Source organism: Coregonus lavaretus, assembly GCF_964263955.1.
Source record: "Coregonus lavaretus genome assembly, chromosome: 11".
NCBI lineage: Eukaryota > Metazoa > Chordata > Actinopteri > Salmoniformes > Salmonidae > Coregonus > Coregonus lavaretus.
This window is the reverse complement of record NC_139998.1, coordinates 19677836-19700472: the sequence shown is the minus strand read 5'-3', so window position 1 is coordinate 19700472 and position 22637 is coordinate 19677836. Positions and strand designations below refer to the sequence as shown.

Here is a 22637-nt window from a genome sequence, read left to right as displayed (position 1 = left end):
AGCCACACATAAACACACTCACTCGTGGATGGTGATCTTGGAGGGGATCTCGGTCCAGAGGCGGGCGTAGCGCACGGCCACCACGGCCTCCTGGGGCTCGCGGTTCACGTGCATGTGCAGCATGAGGCGGCAGAAGGAGGCTCGCAAGTTGTAGGGCAGGTAGTCGTCAAACATGCAGCGCAGGATCAGGTCCACAGGCAGCTGGCTGGACACCTGGTTGATAGCCAAGTACTGGCGGTCCAGACACATCTTAGCAAACAGGTTGAGCTGGTATCTGGAAGGTGGATGGGGGAGATAGAGAGGAAATGGATGGAGAAGAGGTGTCATAGAAATGTAAAAGGAATAGCGCCTGCAAGTCCCATAGAAATATGACATACTGTAGTATAGGGATCATCAACTAGATATAGCCTATTTCTACTAGAGTGGATTGTCAGGGGGGCAGAACATAATTACAAATAATTTGTAGATAGCAAATTGACCGCAAAAAGCCCAAACAGATATAATATTTGACTAAAACAATAATTTCACACCTTGCTTACATTTGTATACGATCACATCTCTCTATTATGCGTGGGAATACTTTGGAACAGATTTCCAAAATTAAAAATCACTTGGAGCTGATTTGCTGGTCCAACAATTAAAACATTTTTTTTGCTCAGAAAACTTGAGGCCAAATAAAATAACCCTGGGCCAAATACGGCCAGCCAGTTGTTGAACTGTGACAGTAAATGTGTTTCAATCAATCAATGGTAAGGAAAAAAGTGGGACTCATTATTTATTCACAAAGTAGGAGCTGAAAACGCATACCCAAATGGTTGACAAGGTGGTAGCTCAATTGGTAGAGCATGGCGCTTGTAACGCCAGGGTAGTGGGTTCGATCCCCGGGACCACCCATACGTAAAAATTTATGCGCACATGACTGTAAGTCGCTTTGGATAAAAGCGTCTACTAAATGGCATATTATTATTATTATTATATTATAGACTAGACTAAAGGACCATGAATACTTGATACATAAATAAATTGGAGAACCAATGTTTCGGCACTTAGTGTCTAATAAAGATTCCCAGAACGCCCTGCTGCAGTAGCTGTCTAGTACCTGTAGTAGGTGATGACGTCGTTGTCCAGCTTGTGGTTGCCCTTGGCGTCCTGGGCCAGGTGGCGGATGGACTTGCCGTGTGGCTCCTTGTGGCTGTCAATCCAGTAGAGCCACACCTCCTCGTCCTCCTCGGTGTCCTCCTGCAGCACGGACGACTGCAGGGTTGTATCCATGTTGGGGATGAGCCTGGGGGGAGGGGGAGAGGGGTGGAAGATGGCCAAAGGAGATGAAGCGCAATACAGAGCATTCTTTCTGCAGCTTGTACCACATGCATAATCTGCCAATTCTCTTCGCTGCTTACATCTGAACACCTTGCCTGGATACTTAGTGCCTACTATGTACTATACTGTACTATATTTGAACTGTGTACAATTCTGCATCCACTAGCTAACTGATATTCATCCAAGCTGTCTTTTTATACAGATGTGCCAGCTGAATGTGAATTAGTGTTTAACAGAGTCATGCCCATTGCACAGTAAAAAGACAGGTAACAGTCCCCAATCTGAGAAGCTGATTCTGAACAGACTTCACCTGCACTACAGTGTTAGGTAGAGAGAACAGGGTGTTTGTGTGTGTGACTCACTTGGTCTGGATGAGGATTTCAGCGTTGGCGGGGTTCAGCATGAATTTACAGATGAGCTCCTGTGTCACTGGGATGGCCGTCTTATTGGACACACACAGGTCTGACAGGTAGTCCAGAAACCTGATAGGAAGACAGAGGACAACCAAACTTATTGGACTAAATCTGCTCAAAGACTTTGAACCCAGTACAGTGGCTTTAAAATATCTCGCAACCATAGGCAACACAAATATACAGTATTATACTTATTTTTTTGGCACATTGTGCGTTATAGCCCCAGTTTGTATATCTAACCCAAACGTTGGGATCATTGTGGATCAAATGTGTTTTTGTGTCATATGCATGTTATAATGTGTGTTATGTATAGCACATCCCTCCTCCCTGCTCTGCCCTGACCTGGGCTCTCGGTTGCGTCGCAGCAGATTGACGAAGGTCTCGATCTCCTTGGCTGTGATGTGTTTCTCCAGCAGCTTGCGGTTGTTGTGGAGCAGGGCAGTGATGGTGTCCTCAGCCAGGATCTCGTAACCGATCTGAGACTGCATGATGGAGAACTTCTTGGCTATGTACTCCTGGAGGGCAGAATGAGACCAGTTAATCGCAATCGATACCATCACAGGAATACATATGTTCTAGTGGGATAGCAGGGTTAAGAGCATAGCGTTGGAACTACTAGAATGGGAAAGCCCCTCAGACCACAACAATTTGACTTCACCCTCATGGGCATACTTTAAATGACAGACATGGTATTCTATTTCTACTTGAGCTACATTAACCAAAACACAACAAAGGATTTTCATCTCTCACATTCATGTGACTGCATTAACTAATGATGAGTTCTGAGATATGCTAACACAAATCCATACACTAGTATGGTACTATAGTCACTGAATTTATTGACCAAGGAAGGTAGGTTTTGAGGACAACTAGGGAGGACTACTAACCTGATTCTTGCGGTAGTCTTGTTGGGAGTGGCGCAACACTCGGTAGCACAGCCGCAGCATGTACTTAAAGGGAGCGTAGCGCTGGTCCCCCAAGTCCTCCAGCTTCAGCATGGGACCCTCCCCCAGGTCTGTGAACGGGGCCTTCAGAATACCAAAAATCTGGAGACAGACACCGTGTGAGAGAGAAAGAGGCATTTCAGAGGTTACACGATTATGAAACGATAACTTGTTGATGCCAAAGCAATTGCACCTCAAAAGGAGATTTTGTTGATGTTGTCTGTATCCTCCCTAATTCTGATAATGACCACTGCCAGCATCATTAGTGCTAACAATGCTATGACAATGCTATTAGCATAGCCTTTGGCATAATGGACTTGAGTTATTGCTCCCTTTAATTACTGCTATCAGATGGACCGCCTACTCTCTGCACTCTAATCCCCATAAATCACAGTGTAATGACCATGAGGAAGAGAGAGTGGAATTCACCTTCCTCTAGCTTGCGTGCCAGTCTGCTTCTGCATTAGTCAATATGTCTATGACGTCAAAAGAAATCTGCACAGTTGTTGTTCAATTTAACAGCTGTTGTAGATGTAAATCTAAACTGGTCAATGAAGAAAAAGAGATCAAGGTCTGCATGCTTCTCTTTGCCATCATTACCCAATATATTTGTTAAGACAACGACAGACAATACAGGAACTGGCCAAAGCAGAAGCAAGACCAAAGCTAGACTTGTTTAGGTAATATTCTGGGAGAGTGTGTGTGAGTGTATGATTGAGCTGACCTGGGCTAGAATGTTCTGTTCCCTCATTAGTTTCTGCCTCTCTCTGTTTGGGTTGGAGATGACCACAGACAGTACGTCCTGACCGTTGTTGGGGACCTCGCACACAAAGAAGATCAGGTCCTCCAACAGCTTGGTCACAAACCTGGGAAACATGGGCCCGCAAAAGAGCATTGGTACACTTGCTTCAGCAGTCTGAAAGTATGTTTTATGGTAGCAGGAGAAGAACATTGGTGGATATGACAGTAGTACACAGAACAGATTGTCTGTCTGAGAGCCACAGTTGTTGTGGACATAGAGCAGCCACAGGGAATGAGGAAATTAAAACGGAGACTCATTTAAACCTGATTGGATCACATAGTATTCTAAATAAACCAAATACACAATGTAACCCTCGGATGTGTCACTAGGGGGCATACTGTCCCTCCTAAACTGATTGTAGGGCTATCACATGTATTGTACTCAGGAGCTATTTTCAATTGCATTGCTCTGTCTAAAATCGTTACTAGCCGTCAAATAATTGCTTTCTCCGTCCCCATTTTCTTAATTCTCAGATTCTGCTCCATCTCAAAGCAAGGAAGGAGAGGATCCAAAGTCCCTCCCCTCCGACATCCAATGCGCTTTAAGAAAGGCGATTGGCGGAAACAATAAAAGAGGAAGCAAGGATTTGACGGCTAGTAACATTTTCAGACACAGACAGGATGTCTTGGCGCATGGTTGTCCTAGACGGTTAGAATGTGGAGCCTGAAAATGTTTTAGGGGGGTACTTGTCCAATCCATCCAGATTGTATAATGTGTAGATATCTGTAAAGAAACCATATGAGCCTAACTTTTCTCCAAACCGGCACCTACAGTATAACTCGGCTGGGGAAAACAGTGGTAGGCTTTGCGGAAGAGTGTCTTTCGTGCTGTCTACTACAGCTGAGTTATAGGTGCCGGTTTGGAGAAAAGTTAGGCTCATTTGGTTTCTTCACAGATATCCACACATTATACAATCTGGATGGACGGACAAGGAGTTACGGATTATAGATATGCCTTCAGTAAAAGGATTATCATTCTGAGCAGCGTCCTATATAGGGCTAGACTGTTCTGTACCTCCTATCGTTCTGAGCAGCGTCCTATATAGGGCTAGACTGTTCTGTACCTCCTATCATTCTGAGCAGCGTCCTATATAGGGCTAGACTGTTCTGTACCTCCTATCATTCTGAGCAGCGTCCTATATAGGGCTAGACTGTTCTGTACCTCCTATCGTTCTGAGCAGCGTCCTATATAGGGCTAGACTGTTCTGTACCTCCTATCATTCTGAGCAGCGTCCTATATAGGGCTAGACTGTTCTGTACCTCCTATCGTTCTGAGCAGCGTCCTATATAGGGCTAGACTGTTCTGTACCTCCTATCGTTCTGAGCAGCGTCCTATATAGGGCTAGACTGTTCTGTACCTCCTATCATTCTGAGCAGCGTCCTATATAGGGCTAGACTGTTCTGTACCTCCTATCATTCTGAGCAGCGTCCTATATAGGGCTAGACTGTTCTGTACCTCCTATCGTTCTGAGCAGCGTCCTATATAGGGCTAGACTGTTCTGTACCTCCTATCGTTCTGAGCAATGTTGCCGTTCTGCAGCTGCCTCACGGTCGACTCCAGGACCTTGTTGGCATCGTTAGCAAAGTCCAGGTCTCGGACCTCAGACAGGGGCACAGAGACAATGGCAAATGCCTCCTTGTCCTCCTTCGTAAGGCACGTGCCAATCTGTGTGTAGAGGGCATTCAGTATCAGCCAACAGACTCAAGCACAATCCTTCCAAACTCCACAACAAACCCTATTTCTAATAGTAATTGACAATGGGGAAAAGTTGGGGGGAGGAGTTTGTGACTACGTTGCGATAAGTGAGTTTTGATGCACAAAAAAACTTAAAAAGCAGAGGGGGTAATGTGGGACCTTGAGCATGACGGGGCGCTCCTCCTCAGTGTCGATGGGAAAGTTGGCGCTAGTCACCCAGGTGTTGGTACACAGGTGTCTCAGCCGTACGTACGAGTTCCTGAGGGAAGGCAAAGTGTGTTTTAAGTGTGTTTATAGTTAATTAGGCTGTAATTGAGATCTCTTCCAAGAGTCCTTTAAAAGTGTTCGAAGTGTTTTAGATATCTTAAGTGTGTTTTAGGGGCCAGTCTGACCTGGGCACCAGACAGTCAACCCTCTGCAGTGTGGTGGCGTCCAGCTCAAACAGAGAGGCGATGTCGTTGCCATGGGGCACAGACACCAGGGTGTAGGCTATCTTCTCTGCAGCCTGACGCTTCCTCTGGGAGTACACTGTATCCATCTCCGTCTGCAGACAGACAGATAACAGGCACACACAAGGAGGAGAATACCAAAGTTCTTACAACTACCATTCTCAATGCTCATATCAATAAGCCTGTGCCACAGATCCATAGCACTGAGAAAAAAAACTATGGCAGCTTACGTAATAACAATGAGACTGTGGATGAGGTTTGGACTGCACTGTGTGGATGCTGCAGACAGATAATCAGACAGTACTGAGAGGGTTAACCGCTGCAGCGCTCTCTGCATGTCAATGGGAAGCAGCTCCTCTGAGCCGCCCCCGTGTCTCCGCACCTCTCCTCTCCTCCACTCTCCTTTCCTTTCCTCTGGTGACTCACTCCATCCAGCAGCATATAACAGCAGAGCAGACAGCACGTCTGTCTCCCCTCCCTCTCTCACAAGGCACCCCCACACCCAGACTTTATGTAAGGAGCCCCCTGAGCGTCTGAGCCGACTGTGTGCGCGCGCGAGTGCTCCTTGCGGAGGCAGAATACCAATGCAGAAGGTAGCTTTGTGCAGAAAAAAGCTGTCTGGAAATACGTTTTGTACATTGTGTGTGAGTGTGTGTGTGTGTGTGTGTGTGTGTTCGCATGTGAGAGTGAGTGAGTGAGTGAGATAAAGTCTAAAGTGAGCGAGAGAGAGAAGAAAGGAAGAAAGAGAGAGAGTGCACGTGAGCAGAAGCATATGTTCTTGCTGGTGAGTGTGAGAGAGGATTGTGTAATAGGAGTTTGAGGTGGTGTGAGAGAACAAGGTGCCCCGGCAGGAGGCCCAGTGTTTGACAGGCACACTCCCTCTACCACTGCAGAGAAACACACACACGCAGAGTTGCTCTCTTAGCAGTAACACACTGTTTGTAGAGGATTCACAGGTCCATAAGCTTTTGATCTACCCTTTATGCAGTACTGTTTGTATTTGATTTTCTAGGAGAGACCGTTGTCATGCGTTGTTCAACTGCTCTAAACAATCTATTGAATGACCTTCATTATCATTAAGTAAACATCACACATAGCAGAATACTCATAGACCCCCCTTCACTTTTTCCACATTTTGTTACGTTACAGCCTTACTCTAAATTGGATTAAATGTGTTTTTTTTCCTGATCAATCTAAACACAATACCCCGTAATGACTAAGCAAAAACAGCTATTCAGACCCTTTACTCAGTACTTTGTTGAAGCACCTTTGGCAGCGAATACAGCCTCGAGTCTTCTTGGCTATGACGCTACAAGCTTGGCACACCTGTATTTGAGGAGTTTCTCCCATTCTTCTCTGCAGATCCTCTCAAGCTCTGTCAGGTTGGATTGGGAGCGTCGCTGCACAGCTATTTTCAGGTCTCTCCAGAGATGTTCGATCGGGTTCAAGTCCGGGCTCTGGCTGGGCCACTCAAGGACATTCAGAGACTTGTCCCAATGCCACTGCTGCATTGTCTTGGCTGTGTGCTTAGGGTCTTTGTCCTGTTGGAAGGTGAACCTTCGCCCCAGTCTGAGGTCCTGAGCAGTCTGGAGCAGGTTATCATCAAGGATCTCTCTGTGCTTTGCTCCGTTCATCTTTCCCTCTATCCTGAATAGTCTCCCAGTCCCTGCTACTGAAAAACATCCCCACAGCATGATGCTGCCACCACCAAGCTTCACCGTAGGGATGGTATTGGCCAGGTGATGAGCGGTGCCTGGTTTCCTCCAGACGTGACACTTGGCATTTAGGCCAAAGAGTTTAATCTTGGTTTCATCAGACCAGAGAATCTTGTTTCTCATGGTCTGAGAGTCCTTTAGATGCCTTTTGGCAAACTCCAAGCGGGCTGACATGTGCCTTTTACAGGAGGAGTGGCTTCCGTCTGGCCACTCTACTATAAAGGCCTGATTGGTGGAGTGCTGCAGAGATGGTTGTCCTTCTGGAAACTCTGGAGCTCTGTCAGAGTGACCATCGGGTTCTTGGTCACCTCCCTGACCAAGGCCCTTCTCCCCCGATTGCTCAGTTTGGCCAGGTGGCCAGCTCTATGAAGAGTCTTGGAGGTTCCAAGCTTCTTCCATTTAAGAATGATGGAGGCCACTGTGTTCTTGGGGACCTTCAATGTTGCAGACATTTTTTTGTACCCTTCCACAGATCTGTGCCTCGACACAATCATGTGGCTTGGTTTTTGCTCTGACATGCACTGTCAACTGTGGGACCTTATATAGACAGGTGAGTGTCTTTCCAAATCATGTCCAATCAATTGAATTTACCACAGGTGGACTCCAAACAAGTTGTAGAAACATCTCAAGGATGATCAATGGAAACAGGATGCACCAAAGCTCAATTTCGAGTCTCATAGCAAAGGGTCTGAATATATGTAAATAAGGTATTTTTTTATACATTTGCTAAATTTCCTAAAAACCTGTTTTCGCTTTGTCATTATGGGGTATTGTGTGTAGATTAATGAGGGGAAGTTGTTTTATTTAATCAATTTTAGAATAAGGCTGTAACGTAACAAAATGTCAAAGAAATCAAGGGGTCTGAATACTTTCCGAATGCACAGTATACCATGTTAAAATCAGTGGACCTGAGGTCCAGACTAAGGTCCATCAGACAGGAATCTGAAAACATGAATAGTGTATCACTGACCTGACTCACCTCTGTTTTAGAATCCACACTCTCATCCCGGAAATCAGGATTAATCTATAGGAAGAGAAGAAACTCAGACCCACACACACTGCACACCATTGTCTGAGAAACTATTCTAGAAGAACATATTGTTGATTGTGATTAAGTTGACTGATTTGATCAACTTTCTTATCCCCTTTGGGGAATTCTTCTTGCAGTGCTGCACCTGTACAACACAATACAGGACATTGCAGAGAGAGGGCCATAACAATGGGAACACTGCCATCTACAGCACATCTGGAACATCAACATCTGCTCACCTCTCACTACTAGCCTTCTCCCAGATGTATAATGTACATAAACACAGTCTGTAGCTAGAGGCCTAGCCAAATCACAACTCTGACTATAGTTTTCATGCCATACATGAGTAATCAGTAGAGCACACAAAGTACAAACAGTATTCAGTGCTGATCAGTGTTAACTTTCAGATAATATAATAATAATCATAATAATCATAATAATAATAAGCCATTTAGCAGACGCTTTTATCCAAAGCGACTTACAGTCATGCGTGCATAATTGTTTTGTGTATGGGTGGTCCCGGGGATTGAACCCACTACCTTGGTGTTACAAGCGCTGTGCTCTACCAGCTGAGCTACAGAGGACCAGATCATATTGAATAAGATGATATTGACAGGGAGGACCTGATCCTAGATCAGCACCCTCACAGCCTGACCACTGCGAGGACTGACATAAGAGACAGTACAGAGACGGTACAGAGACTGAGTGCTCCATTGTGGTGTATTGGCATCTCTCAGTTCCATGTAAGGTAGGCATTATTAACTAGTAGTGACAGGATGTTAACCCGAGTTGAAAACACCCATACACTGGCAATCAGTCAAGTCAGAAAAAAAATCGAACAAGGGTTGGTAATGTCGGTCATTTGAATAATTCCACGTATTTTGTCAAATATCATGTGATGTGATAAAGAAAGCAATGTACATGTGATAGGAAAGTAATGTACGTGAACAACATCCTGTATTACTGATGAGTAATTCATGGTTAGTCTTTACGTAGGAAGTATACCTTATACCGGGGTATTTGGAAATAGCCATGGGATGGTTTTTCAATACCGTCAAATCTATTTCTTTAAAGTTTTTTTAATACATTTCAATATTTGTAGCTACTTTTAAATGAAATACCTGCCATCAACTTGTGCAATACATTAGGAGATAAAGAACATTGCGTTCTTCATTTCACTTGTCACATAATTTTTCATTCTGAAGCTTACAGGTAGTCAGTCCCCAGTCACATGGTGTTTGTTTACAAGCACACAGCGACGAGAGACCGGAGCCTTGTGAGTCACTCAGTGTTGTGCAGCACGAGTCAGGTGATCTAGTTACAGTATGGAATTCACAACTAAATGTTTGCCAGCTGGATCTCTTAGAACTATTAAGTTAACAGTCTAAAATGTGCTAAAAGCTCTGCAGTTGCGCATTTAGCTTGCTAATTTAGTAGCTAGTTAGCCATCTATCCAAATGGTTAGCTTCTTCCAAAATCAAACTTTGCTTGGTAACAGCAGAGAATCCCCTCCTGGATCAAGAGCCTTGCTGTCTAATATTTGTTTTGTGCGTGCAGCAAACTGTGAGTAGCATTTTTGAGTTAATTGTATAACTTTATGAGCTGGGATGTCTGTCCTGCAAATAGTTCAGGTCAGACTGTATAAGAAAATTCGCAATGCGCTCATGAGCATTCTCTATGGGATTTGACATGTACTTGTTAGCATTGCTAACCTTCGGATTACAGTGGCTCAGTGGGGTTTGAAAAACAGCGACCCTTGTGTTCAGTGCCGGTATTACCGAATATCCAGGATGGCACAAGGTCGGCATGAAGGTGACAATCTGGATACCGCCTAAGCCTGTGTGTGCGAGTGAGCGAGCGAGCGAAGAGAAATTAACAGCCTACCTCTGCTGCCAGGTAGTTCCCAGTGGCCAGGTGTTTGAAGCGAAACAGGCTGTTCCACTGGCCGGCACCCCCTCTGCAGGGGTCGTAGTGCACAACCTACAATGGAGAAACACATTTAAAAACACAATAATCATACCAGAAAGCTCCCACAAAACCACTCACAATGGCCGATAACGGACATCACTAGTCAGCCAATTCATAACACTACGATGTATGATTTCATGTATTTGTTCAAGAGGAAGACACTCGTTTAAATCTCCCTCTGTGATACTGCCTATTCAAAATAGGTGTTTCTACTCGTCCTACCATATCAAGAGCTAAATTCAGAGCAGACAAAGTACTTCTCGCTCTGTCTCAATTTTATGTCCTAAGTATGCACTTGTTCAATTGTCTTTGTTGATTTAATGGAAAAGGAATGCTGTAAGAAATATGGTGGAAACTCCCTCTAACCCACACTAATACATGTGTGGGGAGGAGTGCACTTTGGGAGAAATGGGACGCAATCATTGTGCAGGTACCTCTATTTCCCAGAGTGCTTTGGAACTGGTGGCGGAGGTAGCAGACTGTCGCAGGGTAGTCCTGAGGAAGATGTGCTGCTGATTCCTGTACTCGTCACATGTCAGGAACTTCTCCTGCTCGGCGTGGAACAGACGCACCACATCACCCTGACCAAGAGAGAGACGACAGCATGGTTTAGCTGTTTGGGCTAAGGAACTGAAAAGAAACACTTAGATTAAATGAACACATTATTTGAGTGAGCTCTTATAAACTGAGCAAAAATGGTATAATGATGCTATAACTATTTGTAAATCAAACATTTGTTGCCTAAATGTGGGTGTGCAAGCAGAGAGCACCAATCAACACACTGTGTATACTGTACAACCCTCTGCATAAAAAGGTAGGCAGTGATGGGAAGCATTTAGGTAAGATGAAAAAGAACACTCACTCCTTTGAGGACGTCCTCTCTGTAGTCACTGAACTTCATGAACAGAGTGACCTTCCAGCTGGTGTTGCAGTTCACAGCGTTCACCTACAGTTCAACCAAGGAGAGGAGCAGGGAAGACCCACAGACTGTCATGACTACACACATCTTTGCAGAGCCTCAGATACACTATACACACAAAAGTATGTGGACACACCTTCAAATTAGTGGATTTGGCTATTTCAGCCACACCCCTTGCTGACAGGTGTATAAAATCGAGTACACAGCCATGCAATCTCCATAGAAAAACATTGGCAGTAGAATGGCCTTACCGAAGAGCTCTGTGATTTTCAACGTGGCACCGTCATAGGATGCCACCTTTCCAAGAAGTCAGTTCGTCAAATTTCTGCCCTGCTAGAGCTGCTCCGGTCAAATGTAAGTGCTGTTATTGTGAAGTGGAAACGTCTAGGAGCAACAACGGCTCAGCCGCAAAGTGGTAGGCCACACAAGCTCACAGAACGGGACAACCGAGTGCTGAAGTGCGTAGAGCGTAAAAACCGTCTGTCCTCAGTTGCAACACTCACTACCGAGTTCCAAACTGCCTCTGGAAGCAATATCAGCACAAAAGCTGTTTGTCGGGAGCTTCATGAAATGTGTTTCCATGGCCGAGCAGCCGCACACAAGCCTAAGATCACCATGCGCAATGCCATGCGTCGGCTGTAGTGGTGTAAAGCTCGCTACCATTGGAAACGCGTTCTCTGGAGTGATGAATCACGCTTCACCATCTGGCAATCTGACGGACGACTCTGGGTTTGGCAGATGACAGGAGAACGCTACCTACCAACTGTAAAGTTTGGTGGAGGAGGAATAATGGTCTGGGGCTGTTTTTCATGGTTCGGTCTAGGCCACTTAGTTCCAGTGAAGAGAAATCTTAACACTACAACATACAATGACATTCTAGATAATTCTGTGCTTCCAACTTTGTGGCAACAGTTTGGGGAAGGCCATTTCCTGTTTCAGCATGACAATGCCCCAGTGCACAAAGCGAGGTCCATACAGAAATGGTTTGTCAAAAATCGATGTGGAAGATCTTGACTGGCCTGCACAGAGCCCTGACCTCAACCCCATCGAACACCTTTGGGATGAATTGGAACGCCGACTGCGAGCCAGGCCTAATCCCCCAACATCAGTGCCCGACCTCACTAATGCGCGTGGCTGAATGGAAGCAAGTCCCCGCAGCAATGTTCCAACATCTAGTGGAAAGCCTTCGCAGAAGAGTGGAGGCTGTTATAGCAGCAAAAGGGGGGACCCACTCCATACTAATGACCATGATTTTTTCGAATGAGATGTTCTACGAGCAGGTATCTACAGTCGTGGTCAAAAGTTTTGAGAATGACACAAGTATTGGTCTTCACAAAGTTTGCTGCTTCAGTGTTATGAGATATTTTTGTCAGATGTTACTATGGTATACTGAAGTATAATTACAAGCATTCCATAAGTGTCAAAGGCTTTTACTGACTAAGACTAAGTTTATGCAAAGAGTCAATATTTACAGTGTTGACCATTCTTTTTCAAGACCTCTGCAATCCGCCCTGGCATGCTGTCAATTAACTTCTGGGCCACATCCTGACTGATGGCAGCCCATTCTTGCATAATCAATGCTTGGAGTTTGTCCGAATTTGTGGGTTTTTGTTTGTCCACCCGCCTCTTGAGGATTGACCACAAGTTCTCAATGGGATTAAGGCCTGGGGAGTTTCCTGGCCATGGACCCAAAATATCGATGTTTTGTTTTCCGAGCCACTTAGTTATCACTTTTGCCTTATGGCAAGGTGCTCCATCATGCTGGAAAAGGCATTGGTCGTCACCAAACTGTTCTTGGATGGTTGGGAGAAGTTGCTCTCGGAGGATGTGTTGGTACCATTCTTTATTCATGGCTGTGTTCTTAGGAAACATTGTGAGTGAGCCCACTCCCTTGGCTGATAAGCAACCCCACAAATGAATGGTCTCAGGATGCTTTACTGTTGGCATGACACAGGACTGATGGTAGCGCTCACCTTGTCTTCTCCGGACCAGGTGTTTTACGGATGCCCCAAACAAACGGAAAGGGGATTCATCAGAGAAAATGACTTTACCCCAGTCCTCAGCAGTCCAATCCCTGTACCTTTTGCAGAATATCAGTCTGTCCCTGATGTTTTTCCTGGAGAGAAGTGGCTTCCTCGCTGCCCTTCTTGACACCAGACCAAGTCGGCGCCTCACTGTGCGTGCAGATGCACTCATACCTGCCTGCTGCCATTCCTGAGCAAGCTCTGCACTGGTGGTGCCCCGATCCCGCAGCTGAATCAACTTTAGGAGACGGTCCTGGCGCTTGCTGGACTTTCTTGGGCACCCTAATGCCTTCTTCACAACAATTGAACCTCTCTCCTTGAAGTTCTTGATGATCCGATAAATGGTTGATTTAGATGCAATCTTACTAGCAGCAATATCCTTGCCTGTGAAGCCCTTTTTGTGCAAAGCAATGATGACGGCATGTGTTTCCTTGCAGGTAACCATGGTTAACAGAGGAAGAACAATGATTTCAAGCACTACCCTCCTTTTAAAGCTACCAGTCTGTTATTCTAACTCAATCAGCATGACAGTGATCTCCAGCCTTGCGTTAACGAGAGAATCACTGACATGATGGCAGCTGGTCCTTTTGTGGCAGGGCTGAAATGCAGTGGAAACGTTTTTGGGGGATTAAGTTCATTTTCATGGCAAAGAGGGATTTGCAATTAATTGCAATTCATCTGATCACTCTTCATGACATTCTGGAGTATATGCATATTGCCATCATCAAAACTGAGGCAGCAGACTTTGTGAAAATTCTCAAAACTTTTGACCACGACTGTACATACTTTGTCATGTAGTGTAGCTGCTGGTCAGCAGGTTTCCCATACCTGCAACTTTGCCAGTTCTGCAACCAGGAAGGGTCTTTTTATGGACCGTGATAGTCGGAAGGTAGAGGGAGAGACAGAGTAGGGGCAGAGGTGGCATTCGTAACCCCGTTACCAGCGGGTATGTGTGGACTGTTGTCTGCAGCGCTACCACTAGACTTAACGTTCTTAATACCAAAAACCAGGCAGGTTTCCAAACGCATGTTATGATACAGTTGATTTAGCAAGTGGTTAGGGTTAGACGTTAGGGTAAGGTTATTATTAAGGCATGCTAGCGAGTGGTTAAGGTAAGGGTTGGGGGTTAGGGTAAGTTTAGGTATACTAGCAAGTAGTTAAGGTTAGGATAAGGTTAGAAAACAAAGACACGCCTAAACAAAAACATGCCTAGATTCGAATTGCCGCCTGGATTCGAAATTCTGCAACTCGCATCTCATCATACACGCTTAGAAGACAAACCTGCTGACCAGCAGCTTTTTTTGGAGTCTTCAAAAACACAACAATGCAGGAATTGTTGGAGATTGCATGCTGGGACAGATAACATAGCCGTCATCCTTCTGCACCGTTTTGCCATGCATAGTATCCAGTATATTTTTACATAGTCAATCAGTACTATAGCTCTAATCAAACAGTTCAATGGATCTTACCTCCTTGCAGCCGGGGTTGTCTAACAGCTCAATGTTGCTGGCATGGAGAGGCTGCCCTGCGTTCACAGGCATCAGGACCACCTTGTCCCCCACCACCACCTAGGGACCAACCACACAGGTCAGACACTAGCATACACATTATTACAAATAGAGTAAAGTAGAATAAAATATAACACACATATAAATGAGGCAAATCACAGCACAGAGGAATGAGAGGATCTGACACACGTCAAACAGCAAAGGTCCACAGTCACACCCTGTCCCATGCAAAGTGTACCATCTATCTAGGGATAAGCATTCCCCACAACAATGCAAGCCAAGGAGATGGGCTTTTTCTGTGTGCCGTTCTAAATAGCAGATGAGCACAAACCATGGTACAATGAAGGAAGTGTAGCCTGTGGGGTGTACACAGCGCATTGACATTCATTTATACAGTAATGTGTTTTAGTAGCGGGAATTGCTGAATGCAGTGTACTGTATGCACCATAGTCTCAAACATCTACATTCAAACTCTACTCTACATTCAAACCACATACATATCATAATAAACAGACTGTAAATAGACTCAACAAAATGACAAGAGAAGAGTTTCACTTAAATGCAGGCAATTCCAATACAATAACTAAGAATCTATATCATTGCTGTAATCTAAATCTCCCAGATCTTGTTAGTCAATAAGAGTTAAGGGAAAAAATTGCAAATTGTAGAAGAGTAGTGGAAATGCCAACACGTACTTCAGTTTTTCAATGCTCATACAAGGCTAGTGCTACCATGCTTTCACAGCAATGCTCATACAAGGCTAGTGCTACCATGCTTTCACAGCAATGCTCATACAAGGCTAGTGCTACCATGCTTTCACAGCAATGCTCATACAAGGCTAGTGCTACCATGCTTTCACAGCAATGCTCATACAAGGCTAGTGCTACCATGCTTTCACAGCAATGCTCATACAAGGCTAGTGCTACCATGCTTTCACAGCAATGCTCATACAAGGCTAGTGCTACCATGCTTTCACAGCAATGCTCATACAAGGCTAGTGCTACCATGCTTTCACAGCAATGCTCATACAAGGCTAGTGCTACCATGCTTTCACAGCAATGCTCATACAAGGCTAGTGCTACCATGCTTTCACAGCAATGCTCATACAAGGCTAGTGCTACCATGCTTTCACAGCAATGCTCATACAAGGCTAGTGCTACCATGCTTTCACAGCAATGCTCATACAAGGCTAGTGCTACCATGCTTTCACAGCAATGCTCATACAAGGCTAGTGCTACCATGCTTTCACAGCAATGCTCATACAAGGCTAGTGCTACCATGCTTTCACAGCAATGCTCATACAAGACTAGTGCTACCATGCTTTCACAGCAATGCTCATACAAGGCTAGTGCTACCATGCTTTCACAGCAATGCTCATACAAGGCTAGTGCTACCATGCTTTCACAGCAATGCTCATACAAGGCTAGTGCTACCATGCTTTCACAGCAATGCTCATACAAGGCTAGTGCTACCATGCTTTCACAGCAATGCTCATACAAGGCTAGTGCTACCATGCTTTCACAGCAATGCTCATACAAGGCTAGTGCTACCATGCTTTCACAGCAATGCTCATGGCCTAAACACACACACACCATGCACTTCAAACAAGAAGAATACCTTCCACCATAGGATGCTAAAGCAAAGGAAAGGAGACAACCAGTCGAGTTATTTCAGCAGGATGAAGACATTACCTTGACATGGACATAATACCAATGTAATTAAAACAGGACATTTGCAATATTAAGACAGTCCTTAAAGAAAAAAACATCCTCTCACAACTTAAACATCTCAACAATACTGAGGTTCATTATGAGGTTTGGTATGCCATAACATATCTATGGTAAGTAGGGCTAGGAGTTTTTGTTCGGGAAAAACTCCTGGCCCTAGTTATAGGGCATCTTCAAAGCAGTGGCCTGTAGTTACAGTTAGGTCAAGCTCCTTTTCATAAAGAGTCTCAGAGTAAGAGCGCTGATCTAGGATCATGTTTTGCTTTTCAGATCACAATGATTAAGATTATATAGACAGGGAGGACTTACATTTACATTTTAGTCATTTAGCAGACGCTCTTATCCAGAGTGACTTACAGTTAGTGAGTGCATACATTTTTCATACTGGTCCCCCGTGGAAATCGAACCCACAACCCTGGCGTTGCAAGCGCCATGCTCTACCAACTGAGCTACACAGATCCAAGATCAGCACTAAAGGTACCTACATTATCGCCCTCGCTGCGGAGCTTCCAGAAGGGCTGGATGTAGAACCAGGAGCCCTCATTGCCGGCTGGGTCCAGAGACACACGCATGGCGTTCTTCTCCAGCAGCGCCGGCAGACGCTTGTTCACTGTCAGGTACTTGTTACTTTTTATATGCAGAAGCTGAGGTGAAAATAAAATGGAGCCAATTCACTAGGACACATCATTCACAACACAAGGTCATACACAAGGTCCCTGGTTCAAATCCCACCCCAACACCTAACTCTAATATTTACCAATCACATGTATTTATTGCTAAGAAACAGTTACCGTTAGAATTTGGTTTCTTTATTAAAGTGAAGTAATGTAGGGCTAATTTATTCAATCATCAAACCAATTTGTTATGAGCTCAGAATTTGTCTATACTTTATTTGGAATTGACTTCAAAAGCCTTTTAATTTAGTTTCTGCTTGGTATTAGGGATCAGAACATTACCCAAATTCTATTCTCATCATATAAAAGAGTCCCTTTTCTGGATAGATCATTCAAATTGACTTTAGCTTTAAAGAAGCACACAGAGCACTAAATGAAAAAGCCTTATCTTTTAACAGCCAAATCATGTGGCGAGACTGGAACTGACCAAACCAATTCCTTTGAAATCCTTCAATACGACGGTTTTAAGCAGAGTTAGAGGCCACAAGCCTCATGAAACCACATGGAACAAACCTGCAGTTAACTGAAAATTGGAAATGATACAAGCTTAATTTACTATGTGCCATTCAAAATGTAGTCTGTCAAATCACCTCATTGGCAATGTGAGGCTCTACAGGCCAGACTACAGACAGAAAGGCAGCCTTTTGGTGACCAAGTGAAAACATACACAAGGTTACGGGCACAAAGCAAACAGAGAGATCGTCTCTGATAAGAAAGGGGAGTTGGCTGTAGTTGGCCGTTACCTGGATGACATTACTGTACTTGACCACCTCTCCCAGCAGCTTCTTATTCTCTGTGTCATTTTGCTTCTGTTCCAGTTCTGCTGCATGCTGGGAAATGAAGACAAACATGCTTGAGGCTAACTACATTGTAGTCAGATTGCACAGAATCACCGATCTACAAATCACGTTGCATCACGTTGCATCCCAAATTACTACTTATTATGTGATCAAGATCAGCGAATCTGTGCCTCGCCTTGCTCAAACTGATCCTGTTTGCCTTAAAGCAGTGCTTTTCAATCCAGGTCCTTGGGACCCACAGGGTGTGCAGACTTTTGTTCTAGCCCACTACTAACATACTTGATTAGACCAATCAACTATAATAATGATCAAGCCCTTGATTAGGTGAATCAATTGTGTTAGTACTAGGATGGATCGAAATCCTGCACACCCTGTGGGTGTCGTGCCCAGGACCGTGAATGAATTACACTAGGACTTGGAGAAAGGTCATACCTGTAACTTCTTGAATAGGTCTCCTTCTGTGTCATTGTTGCCTTGTTTGCCCTGTTTGGCCTTCCAGAACTGCTTCTGAGCTGAGTACCTGTTCATCGGACATACCTTGAACAGGCAGTCTGGAGAGAGAGAGGAAAAGAGAGATGGATAGGGGAGAAAAAGACAAAGAAAGATCAAGAAATAGAAACAGGAAGGGAGGTGAGTGAGCGAGAGTGAGGAATACATACAGTTGAAGTCGGAAGTTTACATACACCTTAGCCAAATACATTGCAACTCTGTTTTTCACAATTCCTGACATTTAATCCTAGTAAAAATTCCCTGTCTTAGGTCAGTTAGGAACACCACTTTATTTTAAGAATGTGAAATGTCAGAATAATGGTAGAGATAATTATTTATTTCAGCTTTTATTTCTTTCATCACATTCCCAGTGGGTCAGAAGTTTACATACACTCAATTAGTATTTGGAAGCATTGCCTTTAAAATTGTTTAACTTGGGTCAAACGTTTCCGGTAGCCTTCCACAAGCTTCCCACATAAAGTTGGGTGAATTTTGGCCCATTCCTCCTGACAGAGCTGGTGTAACTGAGTCCGGTTTGTAGGCCTCCTTACTCGCACACGCTTTTTCAGTTCTGCCCACAAAATGTTCTATAGGATTGAGGTCAGGGCTTTGTGATGGCTACTCCAATACCTTGACTTTGTTGTGGTTAAGCCATTTTGTCACAACTTTGGAAGTATGCTTGGGGTAATTGTCCATTTGGAAAACCCATTTGCAACCAAGCTTTAACTTCCTGACTGATGTCTTGAGATGTTGCTTCAATATATCCACATAATTTTCCTTCCTCATGATGCCATCTATTTTGTGAAGTGCACCAGTCCCTCCTGCAGCAAAGCACCCCCACAGCATGATGATGCCACCCCCGTGCTTCACGGTTGGGATGGTGTTCTCCGGCTTGCAAGCCACCCCCTTTTTCCTCCAAACATAACGATGGTCATTATGGCCAAACAGTTATATTTTTGTTTCATCAGACCAGAGGACATTTCTCCAAAAAGTACGATCTTTGTCCCCATGTGCAATTGCAAACCGTACTCTGGCTTTTTTATGGCGGTTTTGGAGCAGTGGCTTCTTTCTAGCTGAGCGGTCTTTCAGGTTATGTTGATATAGGACTCGTTTTACTGTAGATACTTTTGTACCTGTTTCCTCCAGCATCTTCACAAGGTCCTTTGTTGTTGTTCTGGGATTGATTTGCACTTTTCGCACCAAAGTACGTTAATCTCTAGGAGACAGAATGCGTTTCCTTCCTGAGCGGTATGACGGCTGCGTGGTCCCATGGTGTTTATAGTTGCGGATAGTTTTTTGTTTAAAGGCACAGTCAACTTAGTGTATATAAACTTCTGACCCACTGGAATTGTGATACAGTGAATTATAAGTCAAATAATCTGTCTGTAAACAATTGTTGGAAACATTACTTGTGTCATGCACAAAGTAGATGTCCTAACCGACTTGCCAAAACTATAGTTTGTTAACAAGAAATTTGTGGAGTGGTTGAAAAACAAGTTTTAATGACTCCAACCGAAGTGTATGTAAACTTCCGACTTCAACTGTACACATGAATCACACAGACAAACATACTACACTGAACAAAAATATAAAAATGCAACATGAAACAATTTCAAAGATTTTACTGAGTTGCAGTTCATATAAGGAAATCAGTCAAGTGAAATAAATTCATTAAGCCCTAATCTATGGACTTCACATGACTGGGAATACAGATATGCATCTGTTGGTCACAGATACATACAGTATCTCACAAAAGTGAGTACACCCCTCACATTTTTGTAAATATTTGAGTACATCTTTTCATGTGACAACACTGAAGAAATGACACTTTGCTACAATGTAAAGTAGTGAGTGTACAGCTTGTATAACAGTGTAAATTTGCTGTCCCCTCAAAATAACTCAACACAGCCATTAATGTCTAAATCGCTGGCAACAAAAGTGAGTACACCCCTAAGTGAAAATGTCCAAATTGGGCCCAATTAGCCATTTTCCCTCCTCAGTGTCATGTGACTCGTTAGTGTTACAAGGTCTCAGGTGTGAATGGGGAGCAGGTGTGTTAAATTTGGTGTCATCGCTCTCACACTCCCTCATACTGGTCACTGGAAGTTCAACATGGCACCGCATGGCAAAGAACTCTCTGAGGATCTGAAAAAAAGAATTGTTGCTCTACATAAAGATGGCCTGGGCTATAAGAAGATTGCCAAGACCCTGAAACTGAGCTGCAGCACAGTGGCCAAGACCATACAGCGGTTTAACAGGACAGGTTCCACTCAGAACAGGCCTCGCCATGGTCGACCAAAGAAGTTGAGTGCACGTGCTCAGCGTCATATCAAGAGGTTGTCTTTGGGAAATAGACGTATGAGTGCTGCCAGCATTGCTGCAGAGGTTGAAGGGGTGGGGGGGTCAGCCTGTCAGTGCTCAGACCATACGCCGCACACTGCATCAAATTGGTCTGCATAGCTGTTGTCCCAGAAGGAAGCCTCTTCTAAAGATGACGCACAAGAAAGCCCGCAAACAGTTTGCTGAAGACAAGCAGACTAAGGACATGGATTACTGAAACCATGACCTGTGGTCTGATGAGACCAAGATAAACTTATTTGGTTCAGATGGTGTCAAGTGTGTGTGGCGGCAACCAGGTGAGGAGTACAAAGACAAGTGTGTCTTGCCTACAGTCAAGCGTGGTGGTGGGAGTGTCACGGTCTGGGGCTGCATGAGTGCTGCCGGCACTGGGGAGCTACAGTTCATCGAGGGAACCATGAATGCCAACATGTACTGTGACATACTGAAGCAGAGCATGATCCCCTCCCTTCGGCGACTGGGCCGCAGGGCAGTATTCCAACATGATAACGACCCCAAACACACCTCCAAGACGACCACTGCCTTGCTAAGAAAGCTGAGGGTAAAGGTGATGGACTGGCCAAGCATGTCTCCAGACCTAAACCCTATTGAGCATCTGTGGGGCATCCTCAAACGGAAGGTGGAGGAGTGCAATGTCTCTAACATCCACCAGCTCCGTGATCCAGAGCATCCCTAACATACAGAGCATCCCAAACATGCTCAATGGGTGACATGTCTGGTGAGTATTCATGCCATGGACGAACTGGGACTTTTTCAGTTTCCAGGAATTGTGTACAGATCCTTGCGACATGGGGCCGTGCATTATCATGCTGAAACATGAGGTGATGACTGCGAATGAATGGCACGATAATGGGCCTCAGGATCTCGTCACGTTATCTCTGTGCATTCAAATTGCCATCACTAAAATGCAATTGTCTTTGTTGTCCGTAGCTTATGCCTGCCCATACCATAACCCCATCGCCACCATGGGGCACTCTGTTCACAACGTTGACATCAGCAAACTGCTCGCCCACACGACGCCATCTGCCCAGTACAGTTGAAACCGGGGTTCATCTGTGAAGAGCACACTTCTCCAGCATGCCAGTGGCCATTGAAGGTGAGCATTTGCCCATTGAAGTCGGTTACGCCGCCGAACTGCGGTCAGGTCAAGACCCTGGTGAGGACGACGACAACACAGATGAGCTTCCCTGTGACTGTTTCTGACAGTTTGTGCAGAACTTCTTCGGTTGTGCAAACCCACAGTTTCATCAGCTGTCCGGGTGGCTGTTCTCAGAAGATCCTAAAATGCTAAAATAACAACAACAACAACAAAAAAGATCCTGCACATTTTAGAGTGGCCTTTTATTGTCCCCAGCACAAGGTGCACCTGTGGAATGATCATGCTGTTTAATCAGCTTCTTGATATGCCACACCTGTCAGGTGGATGGATTATCTTGGCAAAAAAATAAATGCTCACTAACAGGGATGTTAACAAATTTGTCCACAACATTTTTGAGAAATAAGCGATTTAAAAATTCTGGGATATTTTATATCAGCTCATAAAACATGGGACCAACACTTTACATGTTGGCAATGTGTCACTTTAACTGTCACTTGAGTCTGTGTGACTGGGTGGGGGTATATACCATGTTTGTGGTTAATGGCTGTTTACTCAATGGGATTCTGTAAAGTCAGTTAAACACTTAAACCTCATCCTGTAAACCACACTGTTAAAACAACATGGAGCTATAGTGGCCTGCTCAGCCTTGGGAGGGTGTTTGTGTGTGTGTGTGTGTGGACTGCAGTAACCATGGCATGCTGCA

At 44.6% G+C, this 22637-nt stretch overlaps 1 protein-coding gene across 2 annotated transcripts in view; it reads right to left on the bottom strand.

The window, feature by feature from the left end:
- The window catches only part of LOC311136775 (inositol 1,4,5-trisphosphate-gated calcium channel ITPR2-like), a 124085-nt gene that overhangs the window by 79629 nt on the left and 21819 nt on the right, over positions 1-22637 (bottom strand). Inside the window, exons 3-19 of one of the 2 annotated variants that reach the window (XM_084171046.1) lie at positions 18421-18539; positions 17932-18018; positions 17000-17158; positions 14749-14847; positions 11199-11282; positions 10771-10917; positions 10253-10348; positions 8309-8362; positions 5567-5718; positions 5334-5433; positions 4984-5144; positions 3402-3543; positions 2621-2779; positions 2076-2248; positions 1683-1802; positions 1100-1285; positions 23-274 (exon numbers count right to left, since the gene is read on the bottom strand). In XM_084171046.1, coding sequence (XP_084027172.1) covers positions 23-274; positions 1100-1285; positions 1683-1802; positions 2076-2248; positions 2621-2779; positions 3402-3543; positions 4984-5144; positions 5334-5433; positions 5567-5718; positions 8309-8362; positions 10253-10348; positions 10771-10917; positions 11199-11282; positions 14749-14847; positions 17000-17158; positions 17932-18018; positions 18421-18539 — 2290 coding nt within the window. The remainder of the gene's footprint in view (positions 1-22; positions 275-1099; positions 1286-1682; positions 1803-2075; positions 2249-2620; positions 2780-3401; positions 3544-4983; positions 5145-5333; positions 5434-5566; positions 5719-8308; positions 8363-10252; positions 10349-10770; positions 10918-11198; positions 11283-14748; positions 14848-16999; positions 17159-17931; positions 18019-18420; positions 18540-22637) is intronic. The other variant, XM_084171047.1, reaches the window with a different exon arrangement.